Source organism: Artibeus jamaicensis, unplaced genomic scaffold (assembly GCF_021234435.1).
Source record: "Artibeus jamaicensis isolate MK-2021 breed Jamaican fruit bat unplaced genomic scaffold, CSHL_Jam_final contig_1016, whole genome shotgun sequence".
Classification (NCBI taxonomy): Eukaryota; Metazoa; Chordata; class Mammalia; order Chiroptera; family Phyllostomidae; genus Artibeus; species Artibeus jamaicensis.
The window spans coordinates 6,324,120-6,346,471 of record NW_026521195.1 but is presented as its reverse complement, the minus strand read 5'-3'; the positions used below and the strand labels follow the sequence as shown (position 1 = coordinate 6,346,471).

At 36.6% G+C, this 22,352-nt stretch overlaps 1 protein-coding gene across 3 annotated transcripts in view; it reads left to right on the top strand.

Annotated features, from left to right (window-relative positions):
- SEPTIN7 (septin 7) overlaps window positions 1-22,352 on the top strand; it is an 87,434-nt gene that overhangs the window by 12,306 nt on the left and 52,776 nt on the right. Inside the window, exons 1-2 of one of the 3 annotated variants that reach the window (XM_053661651.1) lie at window positions 14,375-14,447; window positions 15,727-15,829. The exons of 1 other annotated variant lie outside the window; for it this stretch is intronic. In XM_053661651.1, the coding sequence (XP_053517626.1) occupies window positions 15,820-15,829 (10 nt within the window). In that variant the 5' untranslated portion in view covers window positions 14,375-14,447; window positions 15,727-15,819. Of the gene's footprint in view, window positions 1-14,374; window positions 14,448-14,884; window positions 14,994-15,726; window positions 15,830-22,352 lie in introns of those variants that run through there. One more of the 3 variants, XM_053661646.1, reaches the window with a different exon arrangement.

Here is a 22,352-nt window from a genome sequence, read left to right as displayed (position 1 = left end):
ACCCTATTCTTATTTCCCCTTTCTACCACAGTTCCACCTATTCTTATGGGTCGTCAATCTCATTAGTGTCTGGTTAAGTTTTTAGTTTCTTCTGATATTTTTGCATAAATGAGAAGATACATGGAACAAAGGAGATATAAGAATTAAATGTGAAAGGTAGTGTGCAAATCCTGTTTCCTTGTTTATCTTCTGTTTAGTTGTTTTATCCATTTTTTAAAAATGAAGTATTAAAATCCAGTTATTGTTGAATTGTCTTATTTCTTCTTTCTGTTTTGTTAGTCTTTGTATTTTGGGGTTCTGTTGTTAGGGGGATATTTGTTTGTAATTGTTATGCTTTCTTGATGAATAGATATTTTAATCAGCATAAAGCATTCTTTTCCTGTGGTAATGATCTTTGTCTTCAAGTCTGTGGTAGCCACTCTCTCTTTTTATTAACTTTTTATAAATCTTTTCTTTCAAGCTGGTATGTCTGTGATTCTAAAAAGTGTTTCTTATGGGCACCATAGAGTTGAATCATGGTTTGTTTGTTTTTTAAAATGTATTCAGCCAATCTTTGCCTGTTGATTGGAATGTTTAATCCTTTCACATTTAATCCAAGTACACTAAAAGGTAAGATTTACATCTATCAAGTTGTGAAGTTTCATTGCAGTTACTGTACTTTTCAACTTGGGAATTTTTATTTGGTTCTTTTTAATATTTTTTGTCTCTTCATTGATATTCGGTATTGGCAGACATTGTTCTCCTGCTTTCCTTTAGTTTTTCAGACATTAGTTTTTTGAACATATTTAAAAGAGCATATTCAAAGTCTTTGTCTAATGTGTGGGTTTTCTTGTGAGTAGTTTTTATTTTTTATTTTTTAAGATTTTATTTATCTTCAGAGGGGAAGGGAAGGAGAGAGGGGGAGATATCAATGTATGGTTGCCTCTCATTCGTCCCCTGCTGGGAACTGGCCTGTAACCCAGGCATGTGCCCTGACTGGGAATCAAACCACAATCCTTTGGTTCACAGGCCTGCACTCAATCCACTGAGCTACACCAGCCAGGGATTTAGGGATAGTTTTTATTGATTACTTTTTCCTCTGTACATGGACCATACAGTCGTGTGGCTTGTTTTTGTTTGTTTGTTTTGCATTTCTCATATTTTTTGCTAGAAAACTGGTCTTTTAAATAATACAGTGTGGGGACTCTGGTCAGATTCTCTCTCCTACCCATACCCCAGTGTTTATTGTTGCTGTTTGTTGTTTGTATAGTGACTTTTGGGAACTAATTCTATAAAATCTGTTTTCTTTGCTATGTGTTGTCATTGAAATCTCTGGTTATTTTAGTGGTTTGGTTATTTCATGGGACCTTTCAGGGTTTTTTGGGAATTGGGCTTTGAAGGAGCCTATTTTACCTCCTCCATTTGAAGATGGCTGCTGATTTCTGTCATTTTTGCCTGCTGGTTTTGAAGGCTACTGTGGAGCTGGGGAGGAGAGGGGGGAGGGGAGAATGGGCAAGTTAAAATGCAGCAAGAGCTGCTGGTTTTTTGTTTTTGTTTTTAAATTTCCGGGATTGTGAAGAAGTTGTGATAATTTTGCCAGTTTTCTCATTACTTTTAATTGAGAGAATTTTCTGAGATCTTTACTTTCCAGTTTCTTTAATGCCATTCCAGTCTGTGTTCTTTTAATTGCTCTCCAGTGTATACACAAGAAAATGTTTAAAGGTATGCAATATTGTGCCCACTAATACAGGTCTCCTCTGCTATCCGAAAGTAGTATTCCTTTGAAGCCTTTTATAAACCGAAGTGTGTAAAGCAAAGAAGCAGTTGTTTATATGGAAAAATTTTTAGTGTTTCCAGACCCCCAAAATAACAAATCACACTAAATATGCTTAATTACGTCCAGTTTTACATTAAGTGTAATACCCTTAGTGGTCTCTTTGGTTTTTCTGATACCTCAGCACACATCTTGATAACAGATGCACAAAATAAATTGAGGTAAAATATATCTGCTAACAGACACAGTTCAAAGCTGTAGCAGCTTGATGTTGAGATGGTGAGTGAGTAGTTCCCTGGGGAAGGAGCTTCTAAGTGCCACTCTTGTGGCTCTGGGTGTGCACCTCCTGTGTAAAGGTTTACTGTAAATCAAACACTGCTACTCCCCCCACACTTTCTTTTCTCCAAAAAGTAAAAACCCTTTGGATTTCTTTGGTTAGTGAAAACAGGTACTAATGTAGGTCTTTCATAAAAGCAAAGTGGCATAATGTGAACTTTTGAAAAAATGGGGGATACTTGTTATAGTTTTTCCATTTGATGTATAGTTATTTTTCCTATCCTTCTAAAACTTAACTTTTAATGGCTGGGTGGTGTTTTAATATATGGGACTACCATCATATATTATTTTGTTCACTTGTCTTTAAAACTTGGTTTTTATAGTTTTTCACTGTTGAGTGTTCTTTTATTTAAATTTTACATCATCCCAAGGTTATAAATTTGTGGAAGTAAAATTTGTTGAATCTGAGAGCATGAAAATTTAAGCTTTTGGTCTGTGTGCTCTACAGGGAAGTGTTTTAAATTTTATATTACCAGTCATGTAGCAGAATTCCTATTTCCCCACATCCTCACCCAATATGGGGTACTACTTACTATTCATTTCAGTTTGGACTCTCCAGTAGATCTTTTGGCAATGATGAAAATGTTCTGTATCTATGAAACATATATGTAATATGATGGCCACTAACCCCATTTGTTTTTCTTTTTTACTTGAAATGTAAACATTTCTAAATGAGGTGTGCTATACTTCAAAGATTATTATAAAAGAAAAGAATTCAAAATAATGAGTCATATAAAATGAAGCCTAATAATTTTTTATATCGATTGCATGTTGAAATGATAATGTATATGCATTGGGTTAAATAATATATATTAATAAAGTTAATTTTACTTTTTAACTCTTCCTTAATATGCCTACTAAAATATTTACAATTATATATATATCATTTACCTTATATTTCTATCAGGCAGCACTGATTGAGACCATAGACCATTCTCTTTAAAAAGTCCTGTTTATTTAAAGCCTACGCTCTTTAACAACTTCTTAAATTTATCAGTTACCACATCTTTGTTTGCTTCTTATTCACAGATGGAACCGAGCCCTGGCTGGTGGTTTGATTCCCAGTGAGGGCATATGCCTGGGTTGCGGGCCAGGTCCCTGGTTGAGGGTGTGTGAGAGGCAGCCAACTGATGTTTCTCACATCCATGTTTCTCTCCCGGTCTTCCTCCCTTCCTTCCCCCCTTTCTGAAAATAAATAAATAAAATCTGTAAAAAAGATAGCACTGAACACTCAGTTTTCCTTTTTCCTCCCCAAGTTCTATCTTCATCCTAGGGCCTTTTTAGCATCCATGTATACTCCTTCAATAAGTTAGTCCTGGACTTCCGCCAAGATGGAGGTTTAGCTGGATGTGCCTGCCTCCTCACACAACCAAGTTTAGGGACAACTAAATATTAGCATCACAAAACACAACCAGAACACGGAAAACTGAACTTTTCGGAAGTCCGCTAACAACAAATTCTTCAGCCTGACCGGTAAGGGGCGAAACCGGCGTTGGGTGAGGACTTACAAAGGAGGGCTCGGGACCGGGCGCGCGAATCCAGTCGCGCGGGTTCCAAACCCAGGATTGGACCTGGTGAGCCGCCGAGCAGCCCACCGGGGGAGCGACACAGTGGGGAGGCGGTGGCAACGAGTTGACGCGCGCGAGTGAGGGAGTGAGCGGTTGGACCGGCCCGGCGGCAGCTGCGGCGGCGGCGCGCCATTTCCCGCTCTGACCATGCCCCCACATACAGCGTCACAACCCAGCGACCTGGGACTCCAAGGCGCCGCTTGTCCCACTTAAAGGGCCAGAACAGACCAAAAATGTCGCAGGAAGACCTCAAAGCCCCAGAGATAAATCTAAATGACGAAGAAATAGCAAAACTCTCAGACGCACAGTTTAAAACACTGGTCATCACCTTCCTCACAGATTTGGTGGATTACAGCCACAAACTAGAGAAACATATGGAGGCTAAATTAAGGGAAATGAATGGAATTCCACAGGAATCCCATAGAGATGAAAAGGAAACTGGGACTCAAATCAATGCAGTGGACCAGAAGAAAGCAAATAATGGACAAACAGAAAAGAGTCAAGGAGCAAGAATTCAAAGAAATGAGGAGAGTCTTAGGAACCTCCAGGACATCTTTAAATGCTCCAATATCCGAATTATAGGGGTACCAGAAGGGGGGAAAGACACAACCACCAGTGGAAAAACTATTTGAACAAATAATAAAAGAAAATTTCCCCAATCTGGCAAAGGAAATAGTCTTCCAAGAAATCCAAGAAGCCCAGAGAGTACCAAAAAAGTTGGACTCAAGAAGAAACACACCAAGGCATATTATAATTACATTAGCCAAAATTAAAATGAAGGAAAGAATCCTGGAAGCAGCAAGAGCTAAGGGGACAATCACCTACAAAGGAGTCCCCATCAGGCTGTCAGCAGATTTCTCAAAAGAGACCTTACAGGCAAGAAGGGGCTGGAAAGAAATATTCCAAGTCATGAAATCTAAAGACCTACAACCAAGATTGCTCTACCCAGCAAAACTTTCATTTAGAACGGAAGGACAGATAAGGTGCTTCTCAGATAAGACCAAATTCAAGGAGTTCATCATCACCAAGCCCTTATTATATGAAATGTTAAAGGGACTTATCTAAGAAAAAGAAGATAAAGAAACATGAACAGTGAAAGGACAACAAACTCACAGTTATTAACAACCACACCTAAAATGAAAGCAAACTAAAAGGACAGCTAGAGCAGGAGTGGAAACATAGAAATGAAGATCTCAAGGAGGGTTAGCAACAGGGGAATGGGAGGAGGAGATGGGGGGAGAAGGTACAGAAAATAGGTAGCATAGACAGTAGATAGAAAATAGATGGGGGGGCGAGAATAGTTTGGGAAATATAGAACCTAAAGGACTTGAGACACACGGACATAAACTAAAGGGGGGTAATGGTGGGGTTGGGGGGGCAGGGTGGAGGGGAATGGAGGGGGGAATAGAACAACTGTAACAGCATAATCAATTCAAAAAAATAAATAAATTTAATTAAAAAAAAAAAAGTGACCAGACTGAAAAAAAAAAATAAAATAAGTTAGTCCTATATCTTTTCGATTGGTCTTGAGCCATCATTTTAATGGCTCCATTTTGTCATTATCTGGAACTTTTGTTCCACTTCTAAAATCTTAATTTTAGGGGCCATTCTGACCACAGTGTCACAGTCTTTTAGCTGTCTTGCTCCCTTACTACCTTTCATCCTTGACCCTCTTCGTTTTTGTTCACTGAAACATTTCAATTATATTTGTCAGCTCCTTTGATCTCTTGTACTTTTGTTTACTCTTTCTGCAAAATAACCGTTTCAGATGCATCCTATAACCTGTTGGCTTATACTTGAGTTACTAATTGCTTCTGGAGAAAGATTCCATGTATACATTCATACATATTTGGGGTCTCAGTCTTAATTATTGGACAGACTTTCTTGACTATTTGCTCTGTATTCCTAGCCTTTCTCCCTGTTCTTGTGGTTGCTGATTTAAATCTTTACCTCTTAAAATTGCCTGGTCTCCCCTCCCCGTTCAGGATTAGCAAGTGATTTTATCTTTGGTGCTTACAAAAAAATAGTCCTTCAGTTGAGAACATTATATCCTAACGTACCTTTCTTTTTTTCAGCCACTTGTCTACTTGATCTTTCTTATTAGCACTTTTTAAAATACTTACCTGAGGATATGCTTATTGATATTAGAGAGAGAAGAAGATAGAGACACAGAGAGAGAGACACATATGTGAGAAACATTGGTTGCCTCCTGGATGTACCCCAGCTGGGAATAGAACTAGTAAGCTAGATATGGGCCCTGACTGGGAATTGAACCTGTGACTTTTTGAATGGGACTATGTTCCATGTAAGCCACACTACTAGGGCTTTGTTAGCATTTAAACAAATGCAACTTTTTTTTTTTTAAATTCTTAAAACCCTCCCTTGATCCTGTGTTATCCTCTAGTGAACTTGCTCTTCTCTTCACAGATAAGCATTCAGAAAGAATTGTTTACACTCACTGCCTATAATCATTGACTGCTTATTTACTTCCAACCTGCCTTTTTCTTCTGTCTTTCCACTGCTCTGACAGTGGTCCCTGATAATATGTAGGTTCTTCTGTATCTTTATATTGACCAGGCCAGAGCATTTGGTACAGTTGATCACTTCGTGAAGAAAGAGGCCACTACAGTTCACCTCCTGGAACTTCTGTTATGAACTACTCTTCTTATTCTCTCACTTCTAGGTTTGTGTAGGTGATGGTGGGATTTTGGTATTGGTACTGGCCTGCTTCCTACCTTATGTACTATATTTGGATTTATACCCTTGCCCTTCATACCATTTAAATGCCAATTGCTTAAAATATTAATATCTGTATAACCTAGACATTTTTAGAACATCTAACTTTTACGTACACAGCTGTCTCCCTAAAGTCCAGTTAGCACCTTAAACTCAGATAATTCCTGTCTTTAACAGTTGGTACCATTGTTAATCCAGTTGCTCAAACCTAAATTCAGAAACCTGAATTTTACCTTCCCCCAAGTTAGTTATAGAGACCTGTCAGTTCATCTCAATATGTAACCCAACATTGTCCAGTAGAAAGAAAGTAATGCAAGAAACTAATGTAATTTAAGATTTTTCTAGTAGCCATATTTAAAAAACAAAACACGTGATATTAATTTTAGTATTATATTTTCTGTAACCTAGCATCTCTAAAATTTTATTTTAACATGCAATCTATAAAAATTAGGGTGTTTTCAGAATCTGGCACATGCTTTTACACTTATAGTATATTTCAGTTTAGACTAGCTAAATTGCAAGTGCTCAGTAGCCACATGTAGTTTGTTGCTACCTTATTGGACATTAGAGTTCTAACATATTTTTCTTCATCTCCACTCCTTCAAATCCTAATTTCTTCTGTGGGCGACTGTAGCAGCTCTTGGGATTGCTAGCAGTCTCTCTTTCAGTTCAACCTCAATATTTTTTAGTGGTAATTTTCTAAAATTATAAATGTGACTCTGGATATGAATTAGTGTTAATTGTGCATTCTTCTGTTTCATATCCTTTAATGCTGTACATAATTATCAAGATGAAGTCTGACCTAAGTTCCTTAACTTGGCTAATAGTCCTTCACAATCTGGCTTTTGCTTAACTTTCCTACCCTTTAGCTTCTAGGCCCTGAAAATAAGTTGTATTGAACTGTTTGCAATTCCTATAAAGAAATCATGCACTCTTCTTGCTTTTGGGCATTTGTAATTACCAACTAGTCTGCCTAAGATTTATATTCTCCAGCACCTACCCACATTTCTTATCAGACCCAGTCCTAGTAGTCCTTTAGGATCTGAGTGATCTGACCCCCTGTCCTGAGGTCAAATCCTTCCTTTTTGTTCTCATAGCTATCCTTCTGTGTTTGCCTACATCAGTTCTATTTATCACTGTGTTACTATAATTGCCTTCTAACTTGCCTGACCTTAGATTCTTAGTTTCATAAGCAGGGACCTTGTTTTTATTCACTTTTATATCTGTAACTGCTAGTACATAATTGTAAGGGTTCAATAGCTATGTTGAATGAGTGAAAAGTGTGGTCAGTAATTTTATAAGTAGAGCTCTAAATTCCAAGTTCAGAACAAAGAAAAAATATTTAAGTTTTAAGTTATCTCATTCACACATGTGTTTATAGAATTAAATATTAAAATCTTTTGAACAGATTAACCAGACTCCCGTGTGGAAGTAAGAAAACAGAAGTTTGTTCCATCAGTACAAAGTTACTTATCTCAGTAAAAAGGGAGAAGCAGGGAGCATTCAAACTAAGACTTGAACTTTTAAAAATATTAGAGGGGAGGGGACATCAAAGCTAATATTAAGGATATGCCTATGTAGTCTTGTAATATTTTACTATTATTGTTACAGTAAATCTAGAATCGGGTATTTTTATACCACTCATATTTGAAATTTTAAAACATTTAAATGATGAAGTTCTTTCATTTTTTCTTGGATTATGTAAGAGATGGTAAGAATTTTACTAAGCAAGTGCTAGACACATCTGTGTCTAGGATGTAAGGCTTCACTTACAAATAATAAGTAGAAGACAAGTAAATCTATGAATTAATGGCTTTTCCTTTTGTGTAGTGTGTATTTTTGTGTATTTAGAATTACTTAAATTTTAGGAGAAAGAAATTTAATTAATTTTATCAGTGTGTAAAGCGATATACATTACACCTGTGTTTTAAAACCTAAAGGGGTACAAATTGAACTTGAAGTTATTTAGGAAACCCCAAATGTTTACCTTTGAAATGGAAAATTATTGATATAAACCTTGGATCTTTGTAGCCTGTTTTTGGGGTTTTTTTTAATTGCAGTTACTAAGGGGAGAGAATTCTGGTCTTATTAGGGTAATTTGGGTTGAACTTTTAATTTTGTAAAGGTGGAGAGGATTGAAGGGGTTTTGTTGTTGTTTTTAGTAGACCCTACCAGGAGTATATCTTAATTTTCCTCAAATTCTGGTTTTGTCAGGCTTCCAATGTGTTACAACATTCCTTGATCAATTTTGTTGTTACTGAAAAGCATATTTAGCAATTTCCAAAATAAGTTGCTGCTTTTCTCTTTGGGAAGATTTATTAAAGCAAATACTAATATTCAAACCTTTAAAAGTGATGATGGGATTTTTAGATGTCACAATTTTGGTAACTTTATTCTTTGGAATAGGAACAAATGGCAAGAGACTCTAAAGGATTTGAAAGGGTTCCAGTAAACTACCCACTGGTACTTGCTTGAAACATCTTGTTCTTCAAATATAATTGATTTCTAGAAGTAAGGTTAAATAAATTTAACACTGATATTACTGGATGTTGTGTTTATTACGTTGACTTTTTCACAGGCAGTGAAACAACAGACAGTGGAATTACAGTTTGATTTTCTATGAATTTTGACATAGAAATTTGGCATCTCTATATATTCGGTTGGCCAAAAAGTTCATATGTTTTTTCCATGAAATAAAAGACACATTTTTCATTTTCACCAATAACTTTATTTATTTGGATACTTTGAGTATGTTCGGTATCTCTCGCATGGTAGAACATTGATTGTTCTCAATAATGTCTCGATTTGATCACTATCAATTTCAACAGGTCTACCTGACCATTGGAGCATTGTCCAGCAAGAAATCTCCAGCACAAAACTTCACAAACCACTCTTGACACATCGATCAGTCAGAGCACCTTTTCCATACACTGTACTAATATTTTTTTGCATTTTACTTGCCTTTTTACCTTTCTTGAAATAATAAAGCATAATATGCCAAAAATGTCACATATTTTCTTCTTCAGTATTAAAATGGCTTCACAAAACCCCACCAATTTTGATGTTTTTTTAAAAATTATTTTATTATTGTTCAATTATAGCTGTCTGCATTTTCCCCCACCATTCCCTCTCACCCAGTTTTTTTAAATGAATGCTGATATGTCAGCTTTCACAATACAAAGCAACAAAATTGTTTTTTTTAACTAAATAAAATTATTTTAATTTTTTTAAAATTGATTATGCTGTTACAGTTGTTCTATTCCCCCCTTCATTCCCCTCCACCCTGCCCCCCCATCCCCATCATTACCACCCTTTAGTTTATGTCCATGTGTCTCAAGTCCTTTAGGTTCTATATTTCCCATGCTATTTTGCCCCCCCCATCTATTTTCTATCTACTGTCTATGCTACTTATTTTCTGTACCTTCTCCCCCCATCTCCTCCTCCCACTCCCCTGTTGCTAACCCTCCTTGAGATCTTCATTTCTATATTTCCACTCCTGCTCTAGCTGTCCTTTTAGTTTGCTTTCGTTTTAGGTGTGGTTGTTAATAACTGTGAGTTTGTTGTCCTTTCACTGTTCATGTTTCTTTATCTTCTTTTTCTTAGATAAGTCCCTTTAACATTTCATATAATAAGGGCTTGGTGATGATGAACTCCTTGAATTTGGTCTTATCTGAGAAGCACCTTATCTGTCCTTCCATTCTAAATGAAAGTTTTGCTGGATAGAGCAATCTTGGTTGTAGGTCTTTAGATTTCATGACTTGGAATATTTCTTTCCAGCCCCTTCTTGCCTGTAAGGTCTCTTTTGAGAAATCTGCTGACAGCCTGATGGGGACTCCTTTGTAGGTGATTGTCCCCTTAGCTCTTGCTGCTTCTAGGATTCTCTCCTTCATTTTAATTTTGGCTAATGTAATTATGATATGCCTTGGTGTGTTTCTTCTTGAGTCCAACTTTTTTGGTACTCTCTGGGCTTCTTGGATTTCCTGGAAGTCTATTTCCTTTGCCAGATTGGGGAAATTTTCTTTTATTATTTGTTCAAATAATTTTTCCACTGGTGGTTGTGTCTTTCCCCCTTCTGGTACCCCTATAATTCGGATATTGGAGCGTTTAAAGATGTCCTGGAGGTTCCTAAGACTCTCCTCATTTCTTTGAATTCTTGCTCCTTGACTCTTTTCTGTTTGTCCATTATTTGCTTTCTTCTGGTCCACTGCATTGATTTGAGTCCCAGTTTCCTTTTCACCTCTATGGGTTTCCTGTGGAATTCCATTCATTTCCCTTAATTTAGCCTTCATATGTTTCTCTAATTTGTGGCTATAATCAACCAGATCTGTGAGGAAGCTGATGACCAGTGTTTTAAACTGTGCGTCTGAGAGTTTTGCTATTTCTTCGTCGCTTAGATTTATCTCTGGGGCTTTGAGGTCTTCCTGCGACATTTTTGGTCTGTTCTGGCCCTTTAAATGTGAGAAGCGGCGCCTAGGACTCCCAGGTCGCTGGGTTGTGATGCTGTATGTGGGGGCGTGGTCAGAGCGGGAAATGGCGGCGCCTCAGCGCCCTCTATCACCGCCGCGGCCGGTCCAACCGCCCACTCCCTCGCTCGCCTGCAATCAGGCAACCGCAGTCAACATGCTGCACCGCCTCCCCACTGTCTCCTCCGCAGTCGCTCACCCGGTGGGTCGCTCGGTCGCTCACCAGGTCCAATCCTGTGTCTGGAACCTGCGCGTCCGGATTCGCGGGTCTGGATTCCGCGCCCGGGTCCGACCGAGCCCTCCTTTGCAACTCCCCACCAGACGCCAGTTTCGCCCCTTACCGGTCGGGCTGAAGAATTTGTTGTTAGCGGACTTCCGAAAAGTTCAGTTTTCCGTGTTCTGGTTGTGTTTTCTGATGCTAATATTTAGTTGTCCCTAAACTTGGTTGTGTGAGAAGGTACGGCACATCCACCTATACCTCCATCTTGGCGGAAGTCCCGCAACAAAATTGTTTTGAATGAAGTTAAAGACACCTAAGCTCTCTACTAGAGCAATCGTCTGGAAAAAAAAAAATGAACTTTTTGGAAAACTCATTAAAAGATTTATAAATGTACACATATGCTTTTAGAAAATATGATTTGATAACTATTTCTTACTATGTAACTGATGCTTGATATCAAATAATAATACTCTTAAGACCTAAAAGTATTTTAGTAAATGTATTTTTATCTATCTTCACATGCTTATAAGTGTCAGAGTTGTATCATTCACACCAAAAAATAATGTTTCTTTATCTAGAGATTATATTTCATACTGGCACTGCAAACATTTCATTTGTGCAGGAAGAAAACATCAGTAGGTAGTCTTGTGAATTACAGAGTATGGCTGATTTTAGAATTTGTGGAAAGATTCTTATTATATGGGAAAGATCTATATGTCTCTTCTCTATGTTTCTTCCTCTGAAAATGTATTTTAATTTCACAACTTTTAATATCACCTGTGTATCAGCACTTTGTTAAGAATACAGAAATGACATGGTTTTTTCCCTCTGAAAAATTAGTCATGTGGGGACTGACAAGTAACATGTTTAATTTTAAAATGCAATTATTTAAAATGTTATAATAGTTACATGGAATTTTTTTACTCTCAACCTAGTTACTTTCTTCCTCACTATGTTACTAAGATTGCTCTTATCGAAAGTTACCAGTAACCTTTTTTCAAAATGTTGTGGTCACATCTTTGGTATTTCACTTGACCTTTTGGTAAAGCTTAACACAGTTGAGTAAACTTGAGTCAATGGTTCTTCCTCACTGATTGATCTTTCTCACTCTTTCTCTGCCTAGTATCTCAAGGTTAGAGTGCTCCAGGACTCTGTCTAGACCCATTTTTATGTATAGTCTCTATTTGGAATTCAGTCCTCTCCTACTGCTGTCTGTATGCTTATGATTCCAGAATCTCTATTTTCAGCGCCAACCAACCCTAGAATTTCTGTATTCATCTATGTAACCGACTGTTGGACATCTCTTCTTCTTGGATCTATAATAGACACCTTATACTTAACATGCGCAAGGCTGTGTTTGATTTTGGCAACTTTGGCTCTCACTTCCGAGCCTTTTCCTTCTTTGTTGTTCCCCACTTCCCTAAGAGAGATCACTAGCCTTGGAGTTGTCCAAGCCAAAACCCGGGAGTTATCTTTGGTCTCTTTTTTTGTTTTTTCACCAATCAAATCTGATCCATCAGCAGTGTCCTGACAATTCTACCTTCAAAACATATTCTGAATCCTTCTTATCTTTTCTTGCTTCGACACCATCTAAATTTAGTGTGTCTTTTCTTTCTTGGGCTATTGCAGTATGCTCCTTACTAGTTTCCTTATTTTCCCTCTTCTCTTAGCAGTGAGAGCTATCTTTAAAACACAAATTGGGTCAGGTCACTTGCCTGTGTAAAACCCTCCAGTGACTTCCCATCATACCTAAAATAACATCCAAATTTCTTTTGTCTGGATCCCATATGATCTGGCCCCTGACTACCTTCCTGGCCTCATTTTCTATCCCTTATCCCCTGGCCCACTACTTCACATCGTTGTAGTTCATGTACCTTCTTTTTGTTCCTGGGAGTAGGAAGTTCATCCCCACTTTTAAAGCCCACCACTTTGCCTGAATACTTCTCCCCTTTTCTTAATTGAGACCTTAATTTGTACTCTATGCCAAAGACTGTTTTAGGAGTTGAGAATAAAGCAGTGAATAAGCCACCCAGGCAGACTCTGAGGCATTTTTCTTATGCCTTTTGTCTTGTGGATTCCTTGAATATGTGTGGGTAATATTTTGTCTGAAACTTCTTCAGCTCTCCCAGATGGCTTTTTTTTTTTTGATGCCACAATTTATATAATTCATTAATCTCTACCTTGATGAAGCTTACACTGGAGGCGGGTTGGGGTGGAGATGGCCATAAACAAGATGAGTACAATGTGTGTTAGATGGTGGTAAGTACAAAGGAGAAAATCATAAAGCAACAAAGTGCCAAATTGTTGGGTTGTCATTTTAGATAAAGGTGGTCTGGGTGGGGCTTGCTGTGAAGGTGATGGATGAAGAGGTAGCATCGTTATCATCATTCCAGGTTGTGATAGAACTCATAGATTCATGTCAGTATGCAGTAAAGACTCATACTTTTCATAACATTTTGTCCAAGGGTAGTAGTCTCGTCTCTTCTCTGTGCTTTCTTAGTTGCCTTTCAGTTTTCACAGCTCCCATTTTCTTCAGTTTTCCGTTTGTTGCTGCTTGTCCTCTTTAGCTTCCTTCCCTTTAGTGTATCCATCCATAAGCCCACATTTCTTCCAGTTCTGAACTTTAGTTTAATTAATAGAACTTGAAATACAGCACTGCAAATATTTTATCTAAAACATTTGTCTTTATCTAATCTGGGCTGTGTTTTTTTTTAATTGGGAGAGAAAGAAATATCTGTTTGTTGTTTCACTAATTATTTATGCATTCATTTGTTGCTTCTTGCATGGGTCCTGACTGGAGATCAAACCTGCAGCCTTGGCATGTTATAGAATGATGCTCTAACAAACTGAGCTACCCGGCCAGGGCTAATCTGGGCTGTCTTAACCCAGTGACTGACAAAGCAAACATTTTTTTTTTTCTTATTAGGATTAAAACTTGATTCCTGTATACCTTCCTAAAACTTTATTTTTTATAGTTTTCCCACCATTTTTTGTAAGACTGCAGGTGCAGGACATAGTAATTAGTTTTTATAAAAAGATAGGAAGTCTTTTGATCTATATTTTATCAGGAGAGCTGTTGAAAATGAATTAAATTCTTTGGGCCTTATGTCCCGCGCACAACAAAGTATTATTGACGTGAAAAAAGTCAGCCTTCAATTAATTTGTAATATATCTCTGATTTTTTGAGTTACATGTAAGTAACTTTTATTTTTCCCTATCTTTTGCTGTGTTCCAATGGATTGCCTCCCCTCTTTGGACTAAACGCATCATCTACAATTCTTGGAATTCCTCATTTACTGTTCTTCTGTGGATCTGTTCTGTTGGAATCTGGAACACTGGAATGATGGAAATGTGTTCTTTACAAAGTAGCTGTGAGTATACTAGACAATTTATACAGATAGTTTTTTCAATCTAAGTTAAATTTAACTTACAGTTGGATGAAATGTGAGCCAAGGAAACCTTAAATTTAATACATATTTTTGGCTCTACATACAGTAGGCTTTCAGATATTTGATTTTAAAATATTATATCTTGATCAGTATCCTAATTATGAAATTTAAAATTAGGTTTTCAATTTAATTGGCTTCCTTATTTTGTCAACATTTGGCTTAAAAATTAGTTTGTATGAATGAAAAATGTAAAAGGTTATAAATGGATTATTTAGCTACAATTGTGATACTAGTGAAGGATGCAGACTGTGCTTTGTTAAATCCAAATGTGTTGAAATAATGCTTTAAACTCATGAGATTTTTTGAAATAAGAATTTAAATGTGACAAAAACTTACGAGAAATGAGTACCTCTTAGGAATATTTTGTCATTATATTTTAATGATGAATAAGACCTACCTCTAAGTAAAATTATCCAGTAAGACTCTACTCAGATGGTCTGAACTATGGACAGTTTTTCTCACCAATGGGTAAGTTAAAAATCAGACTTATTTACTACACTATTTTAGAAGTAGGTGTCTTTGAGTTATTCATGAAACTATTATTGGGGTCATCAAAGAATCAAAAACTATACAGAAAACTGAATTATAATGTATACCCAGATAAATCTGATGTCCCTGATAGTGGAGGTAGCAGATTTGTGTGAAACCTTGAAATGACGTCTTTGGACTTGGTACAACAACATGAAAGATGCTGTTTACTGACTAACACTGATCATGAGAGCCTTTAAGAATTTATGGGAAAATTGCTTTAAACTCAACATTTTTATTTCATTTTATGAATAGGAGGACAAATTTCAAGAAACTCATACCTGTGGTAATTAGTATGAACAATTGGATAATTAGAAGAAAAGTTCGTAATATAATTTTAAGGGGATTTGATTTTTTTTTTTGAGAATAAACTTTTTTAAAGATGATTAGTCAGAATCTTATTGTAACTAACTTACTATAAATAGAAATCTTTGCTCTCAGACAGGTTTTTAAATTTCTTATTTTATTTCCTTGGATTTTTCTAATTGACCATTACAATTGTCAACTCATGCTCAGTTCATTTTGTGCATTGTTGTAACTAATTAATATTTTTATTGGCACCATGATTAATACTTTGTATAGTTTTCTAAATAGGGTAATAAAGGGAATTTGAAATGTGTGACAGAAGAGTTTTGCTGCTATTGACTAACTTGACCCTTCTTTCTTTTCTTAGCAACAGAAGAACCTTGAAGGCTATGTGGGGTTTGCAAATCTCCCAAATCAAGTATACAGAAAATCAGTGAAGAGAGGGTTTGAGTTCACACTTATGGTTGTGGGTAAGATGTGATTTCTCACTAAAAATGAATTTTGATCTCAATTTTAAACTATTAACCAACTATGAATGAATTTAAGAAAACAGTAGTCCAAAAACTACAGGGATCATGTGTTACATTTTCTCTTATTATGTGAATACATTTTAAAATTTAGCTTGGTGGTGTGATGGGATCTATATATTTTCTTGTCTCCTTTGAAAAAATGGCACAATTTTGAAAACTAAAAAAAAAAAGAGAAACAGTGGTCGCAGGGTGGGATATAATATTAGCAATTGGCAATGCTACAAGAGGAAATAGCATCTGGTGATTACTCATTTCTCCAGGGTAATTCCCTCCCCCGTCCCACCCTGTGACTTTTATACTAAGTAGCTTCATAGGACTGGAGCATTTAACTTAAACATATGTGCTTTCAATTTGAAAAAGAAGGATAGAGTGGAAAGGATCATAGTCATGCAAATGACTACCCCAGGAATTTATTCATTGAGTATAAGTCCTGGAATAAGTGAAATATGACCCTCCTTATTCTCTCATTCAGTCTCATTTTTCCTGTGCTTTATCCTTTGAATACCTTACTCTGTTTGTAGTCCATTTTAAAAGATTGTTAAGGGTTATTTTGACTATAGGTTGGTAGCATCATCATTATCTATGAAGAAATACATTACTGTATGTAAGATTAGTAATTTTAACAGACAGTGCTAATCTTAAATGACTGTAATATTTCCCTCTTGTATAAGCTGACTTTAGAACATAAATCTTAACTATGATGCACCGTTATTGTGTTTCTCTGTACTTTTTAAGAAGGTTAAAGGCAGGGTAATGGATTGACTATCCTTGACAAAGAAAATTCAGTTGATACTGGGTCTTTGTGTAGTATGCATTAATTTTTGCTAATATAGGCAATCCCTGGTATTGAATTAGATTAATTAAATTAGGTATAAAATATTCCTTCATTGAAAGGAAGAATATTTTATCAGTTGAGCAGAATATTTTGGTTAGTAAACTTGCCTGTGTCTGGTTGAGTGGAAGCATAATATACTTAGCTTGCAAATTACTGCTGTGGAGTAGACGGTCTGGATGGATGGATGGATAAAACATCTGTAGAACATGCCTTTTCTTCAGTACGTTGGTAACATGATTATTATAAGTGAAGAAATAGTACACCTTACCTTTACATATGCAATGTTAGTGATCTTAAATGAAAACTATAGATAAATACATGATCTTTTTTTTTAATTTGTAAGAAAACTTCCTGAGTCCACCAGGAGAGTTATTTATAACATTTTCAAAAATTATTTAATATTAAAATTTTAGTTTAAAGAATAACTTCTTGATGAGATATTCTTGGTCTTGATGTAGTTACATTAATACAAAAAATTTAAATGGCAGTCATAACAGAAAAGAAAAGAATAACTTCTGGGAGGACTTCCACCAGGATGGAGGCATAGGTGGAGATGCCGTGCTTTCTCACACAACCAAGTTTAGAGACAACTAAATTTTAGCAACAGAAAACACAGCCAGAACACAGAAAATTGAACTTTTCGGAAGTCTGATAACAACAAATTCTTCAGCCTGACCGGTAAGAGGGGCAAAAGCAGCAGCTGGCGGAGCGGGGTTGCACAGGAAAACTTGATCAGATGAACTCGGGAGCGCGGAACCCAGGCGCAGGGTTGTACTTAGTGAGCAACCGAGCGAGTGACCCGGGGAAACAGTGAGGGAGCAAAGCCAAGATTTGACTGTGGTTGTGCATTCGTGCGCAGATAGACAAGCGAGGGAGTGGGCGATTGGACTAGTCCTAGCAGGCCCCAGTGGCAAGCAGCAGTGGAAGGCGCTGCCATTTCCCCCGCTCTGACCCCGCCTCCACATGCAGCATCATAAACCAGCAACCTGAGTGACCCTGCCCTGGGGAACCACCTAAGGCTCTGCTCCTCACCCAGCGGCGCTAAACAGCAGAGGGAGTCGCCATTTCCCCGCTCTGACCACGCCCCCACATACAGCATCACAACCCAGCGACCTGGGAGTCCAAGGCTCCACTCCTCATACTTAACGGGCACGAACAAACCAAAAATGGCTCAAGAAGATCTCAAGGCCCCAGAGCCTACAAATCTAAGCAATGAAGAAATAGCAAAGCTTTGAGACGCACAGTTTAAAACATTGGTGATCAGGATCCTCACAGAACTGGTTGATTATAGCCACAAATTAGAGAAACATATGAAGGCGAAACTAATTGAAATGAATGGAATTGCACAGGAAACCAATAGCAATGAAAAGGAAACTGGGACTCAAATCAGTGGAGTGGACCAGAAGAAAGCAAATAATGGCCAAACAGAAAAGAGTCAAGGAGCAAGAATTCAAAGAAATGAGGAGAGTCTTAGGAACCTCCAGGACATCTTTGAACGCTCCAACATCCGAATTATAGGGGTACCAGAAGGGGAAAAGGCACAGCCACCAGTGGAAAACGTCTTTGAACAAATAATAAAGGAGAATTTCCCCCAATCTGGCAAAGGCAATAGACTTCTAGGAAATCCAGGAAGCTCAGAGAGTCCCAGGGAAGTTGGACCCAAGAAGAAACACACCAAGGCACATCATTATATTAGCCAAGATTAAAATGAAAGAGAGAATCCTAGAAGCAGCAAGAGATAAGGGGACAGTCACCTACAAAGGAGTTCCCATCAGACTATCAGCAGATTTCTCAAAAGAGACCTTACAGGCAAGAAGGGGCTGGAAAGAAATATTCCAAGTCATGAAATCCAAAGATCTACATCCAAGATTGCTCTATACAGCAAAGCTATCATTTAGAATGGAAGGACAGATAAAGTGCTTCTCAGATAAGATCAAATTCAAGGAGTTCATCATCACCAAGCCCTTATTATATGAAATGTTAAAGGGACTTACCTAAGAAAAAGAAGATAAAAAATATGAACAGTGAAAGGACAGCAAACTCACAGTTATTAACAACCACACCTAAAACAAAAGCAAGCTAAAAGGACAGCTAGATCAGGAGTGGAAACATAGAAATGAAGATCTCAAGGAGGGTTAGCAACAGGGGAGTGGGAGGAGGAGAAGGGGGGAGAAGGTACAGAAAATAAGTAGCATAGACAGATAGAAAATTGATGGGGCAAGAATAGTATGGGAAATATAGAATCTAAAGAACTTGAGACACGTGGTCATAAATCAAAGGGGGGGTAATGGTGGGGATGGGGGGGTAGGGTGGAGGGGAATGAAGGGGGGAATAGAACAACTGTAATGGCATAATCAATAAAAAATAAATTAAAAAAATTTTAAAACAAAATAAATTTGTACTTTACTAAGAAAAAAAAAAGAATAACTTCTGGAACATATATTAGTAGAATAATATCCAGGGATAAGGGCTAGATATTGGAATTAAAATCTGACATTTTTCCAGATAAAAAATTTAATGGTCATATGATCTTGATTTTTAGAGAAAATATACAATCTCTTAATATATCTTATTTATTAGTTTTTCTTGTCAGTCCTTTTGTGAATGACAGCTTTTGTGTTTTCCTTGATAAGACTTCAGCTGAAGGTAAAGGAAAATGGGGGTTTTCCCTGCTGTACTTGGAATGTTATTGTTTACTTAGTTATCTTTGTGCAGACTTGTTGAGTGTAAGGACTAAATCTTTTCATCTACAAAGTTGCAGTGTCACCTTTTAAGTATGTGTCTAATACATTAGTCTGTTTTTCAGATTTTAGGCCAAATTTAGCAGCATTGTTTGCAAATCATAGAAAGCTATAACCAACGTTGCTTTAGTATTTTTAACTTAGAGAGTGCAAGCTGTTACTTACCAAGTCCTCATTTATGAGACTTAAACTTGGAGCAGTTTTGGCTTTTATAACAATTTTTTGGTTTAAGACTTACACATTGATACAAACTGTGAATTTATATCTAGCACTTGCTTTTTTTATGGAACTCCTTTTCCTTTGTTGGAAAAACCTCTATCTAGTAACCCAGCCTTATAAACAATATTTGTTGAATACTTTCTTGAGTGACTTCTTTGTATCAAAGAGACATAGTGAGTGAATCCATATTTTCTCTCTTAAAGGAGCATATAATTTGTGATTATATAAAGTACACAAAAATAAGTAACATTTCCAGGAAGTACAAGTCAGTTGAATCATATAGAAATTTTGTACTGTTAAGAGCCATGGAAGTTTAAGGAATATAGGAGGGCCTGTCTCTGGTTGGAGGTTATTATTGCCGTATTTGAGGAGGAATTACAGAAGATTTTTTAAAATAGAATTGGGATAGACATTGAGGTGGTGGTCCAGTTGGAAAATAATAGCCGACACCTACATAATAGTACGTGCCAGGCAGCATTCTAGGTAAAATTCTTAACAACCCTATGCAGTTGGTATTGTTATCCTCTTTTCAGAGATGAAGAAACTGAGGCATGGAGAGAGTTGGTTACTAGCTATGGTCATATTCCTAGCAGGTGGCAAAATCAAACTCAGTCTGTTTCTCATTTATTCTGGTGTGTTCTTAAGCACTAGCAGAGGATAATTTGAGGTACTGGATATAGTGCGGAGTTTAGTACAGTGCATCCAGTATGCCTTGAACCTACATGATTTCAGTGAGATGTTCTCTGTTAAAAAAAAATAAATAAATAAAGATGTTCTGTTTTCTGTAAAACAAAACAAAACAAAAAAAGACAGCAAGATGAGTGAATGAGAATTAGAGAAGTGGGAGGAGAGGTGAATTATTTTTTAAGATTTTATTTATTTATTTTTAGAGGGAAGGGAAGGGAGTGAGAAAGAGAGGGAAAGAAAAAAAATAAATGTATGGTTGCCTCTTGCACACCCCCTACTGGGGACCTGACTCACAACCCAGGCACATGCCCTGACTGGGAATTGAACCAGCAACCCTTTGGTTCGTTGGCTGGTACTCAGTTCACTGACCCACACCAGCCAGGGATGGAGAGGTAAGTTTTCAATTTCCCCAGTCATTATCAGCTCCTACATACTTCCATATTGTAATCATCTCACACTGAATGTTAGCCTAGTGAAATACATGGCATCTTAACATAAACTAGTTACTTTTTATGTGCTCAAAGAAACAGGATTTGTTTTCCTAAAGGAAGAAAAATAGGTTGCCAGTTTTTATGTAATTTGAACACATACGATGTTACGAGGTATTTTCAAGATTAATTGGCATTGCTCATTTACTTTAGGATTTGACCTCTAAGATGTAACTTTATATAATAATTGGAAGTAAGGCTGGAAAACCTAGCCTGGATTTTGAAGACCTTGAATGCCACCAGAATAAGAGGACCAGCATTCTTGGTTTAAAATAAAAGTAAAACTAAAAAGTTTAGTGTAAAAGCCATTGTCAGGCATATCTAATGATGACATTTAGGTCTCTAATTCAGCAAAATATCAAACCTGTTCGTGCTTGGAACTTGACTGTTTTTGTGTGCTCCTAAATTAGGTTGGACTGTGTTCTAAGGATAAAATGTTAATTGTAAGATCCTGATTTTACTAGAATCTTTCAAGGAGGTAGAATTCGGAAAGATTGTAGATTGCTTTATCTGACTAGGAAATTATTTTGAAAAAACAAGTGACATTAAATATTTTATTTTGAATTCTTTGAAGGTAAAAATCCACAGTTACTTTTGTGATTATTTGATCATATCTTTCATTTTATAAAAATTTTGTAGTAGAGATTTTTAAAAAATTATGATTTGTCATAATGTATTTGACTTACACTAAATGTCTTGACTAACAGATTGGTGTTTCTGTTTTTTTTTAGTGGAAGGGAGTTTAGAGCATGTTGGTTTGGCCATTTTGGGAATTCAAGGCTTATCGTAATATATTTTTTGTATATGATTTATCAGCAAAAGTTTCGGAGGTATTTAGTCAGTGATAGCATATACAGTGACTGTCAGAGTTGTCATTTCCGCCCACCTTCTTTTTGGTGTTTGAACTGCTACAGTAATACCCCACAGTTATGTGAAGAACGTGACAGGTCGTATTGGCTCACTTTGTGTCTAGGGTTTGGGGCATTTATTGGTATTATGTTTAGTTCTGAAAATAAGATGTTGGATAGTTGTAATGCTTCCAATAATATTAAAAAACACTTTTTTTGAACTCTTATTTTTGTTTTATTTTTATTAAAAATTATGAGTAATTTAACCAGTAATGATTGCCCAACATTGTAAATATAAAAACCACTGAATTGTATACTTTACAGTGGTGAAATTTCTGTTGTGTGAATTTTATCTCATTTAAAGGAAGTAATTTAACCAAAGCAGGAAAGGTTTGAGGTAGAGGGGAATCACATACTTCCACAAGTTCACTATTTTAATTTTTGTATTCTTTCTAGGTTTTTCATCTGTATATTTTAAAAAGTGCTGTTGTAATAAAGATAATGCTTTGTTTTTATAAATTAGGAATGCAGAAAAGCAAAATAAAAATATTACCAAAACATATCACCCAGTGATGATGTCTCTTAAGCATAGAATCATATAGTATTTTCATTTGTATGTATGTATAATGTTGTGTGATTGTTTTT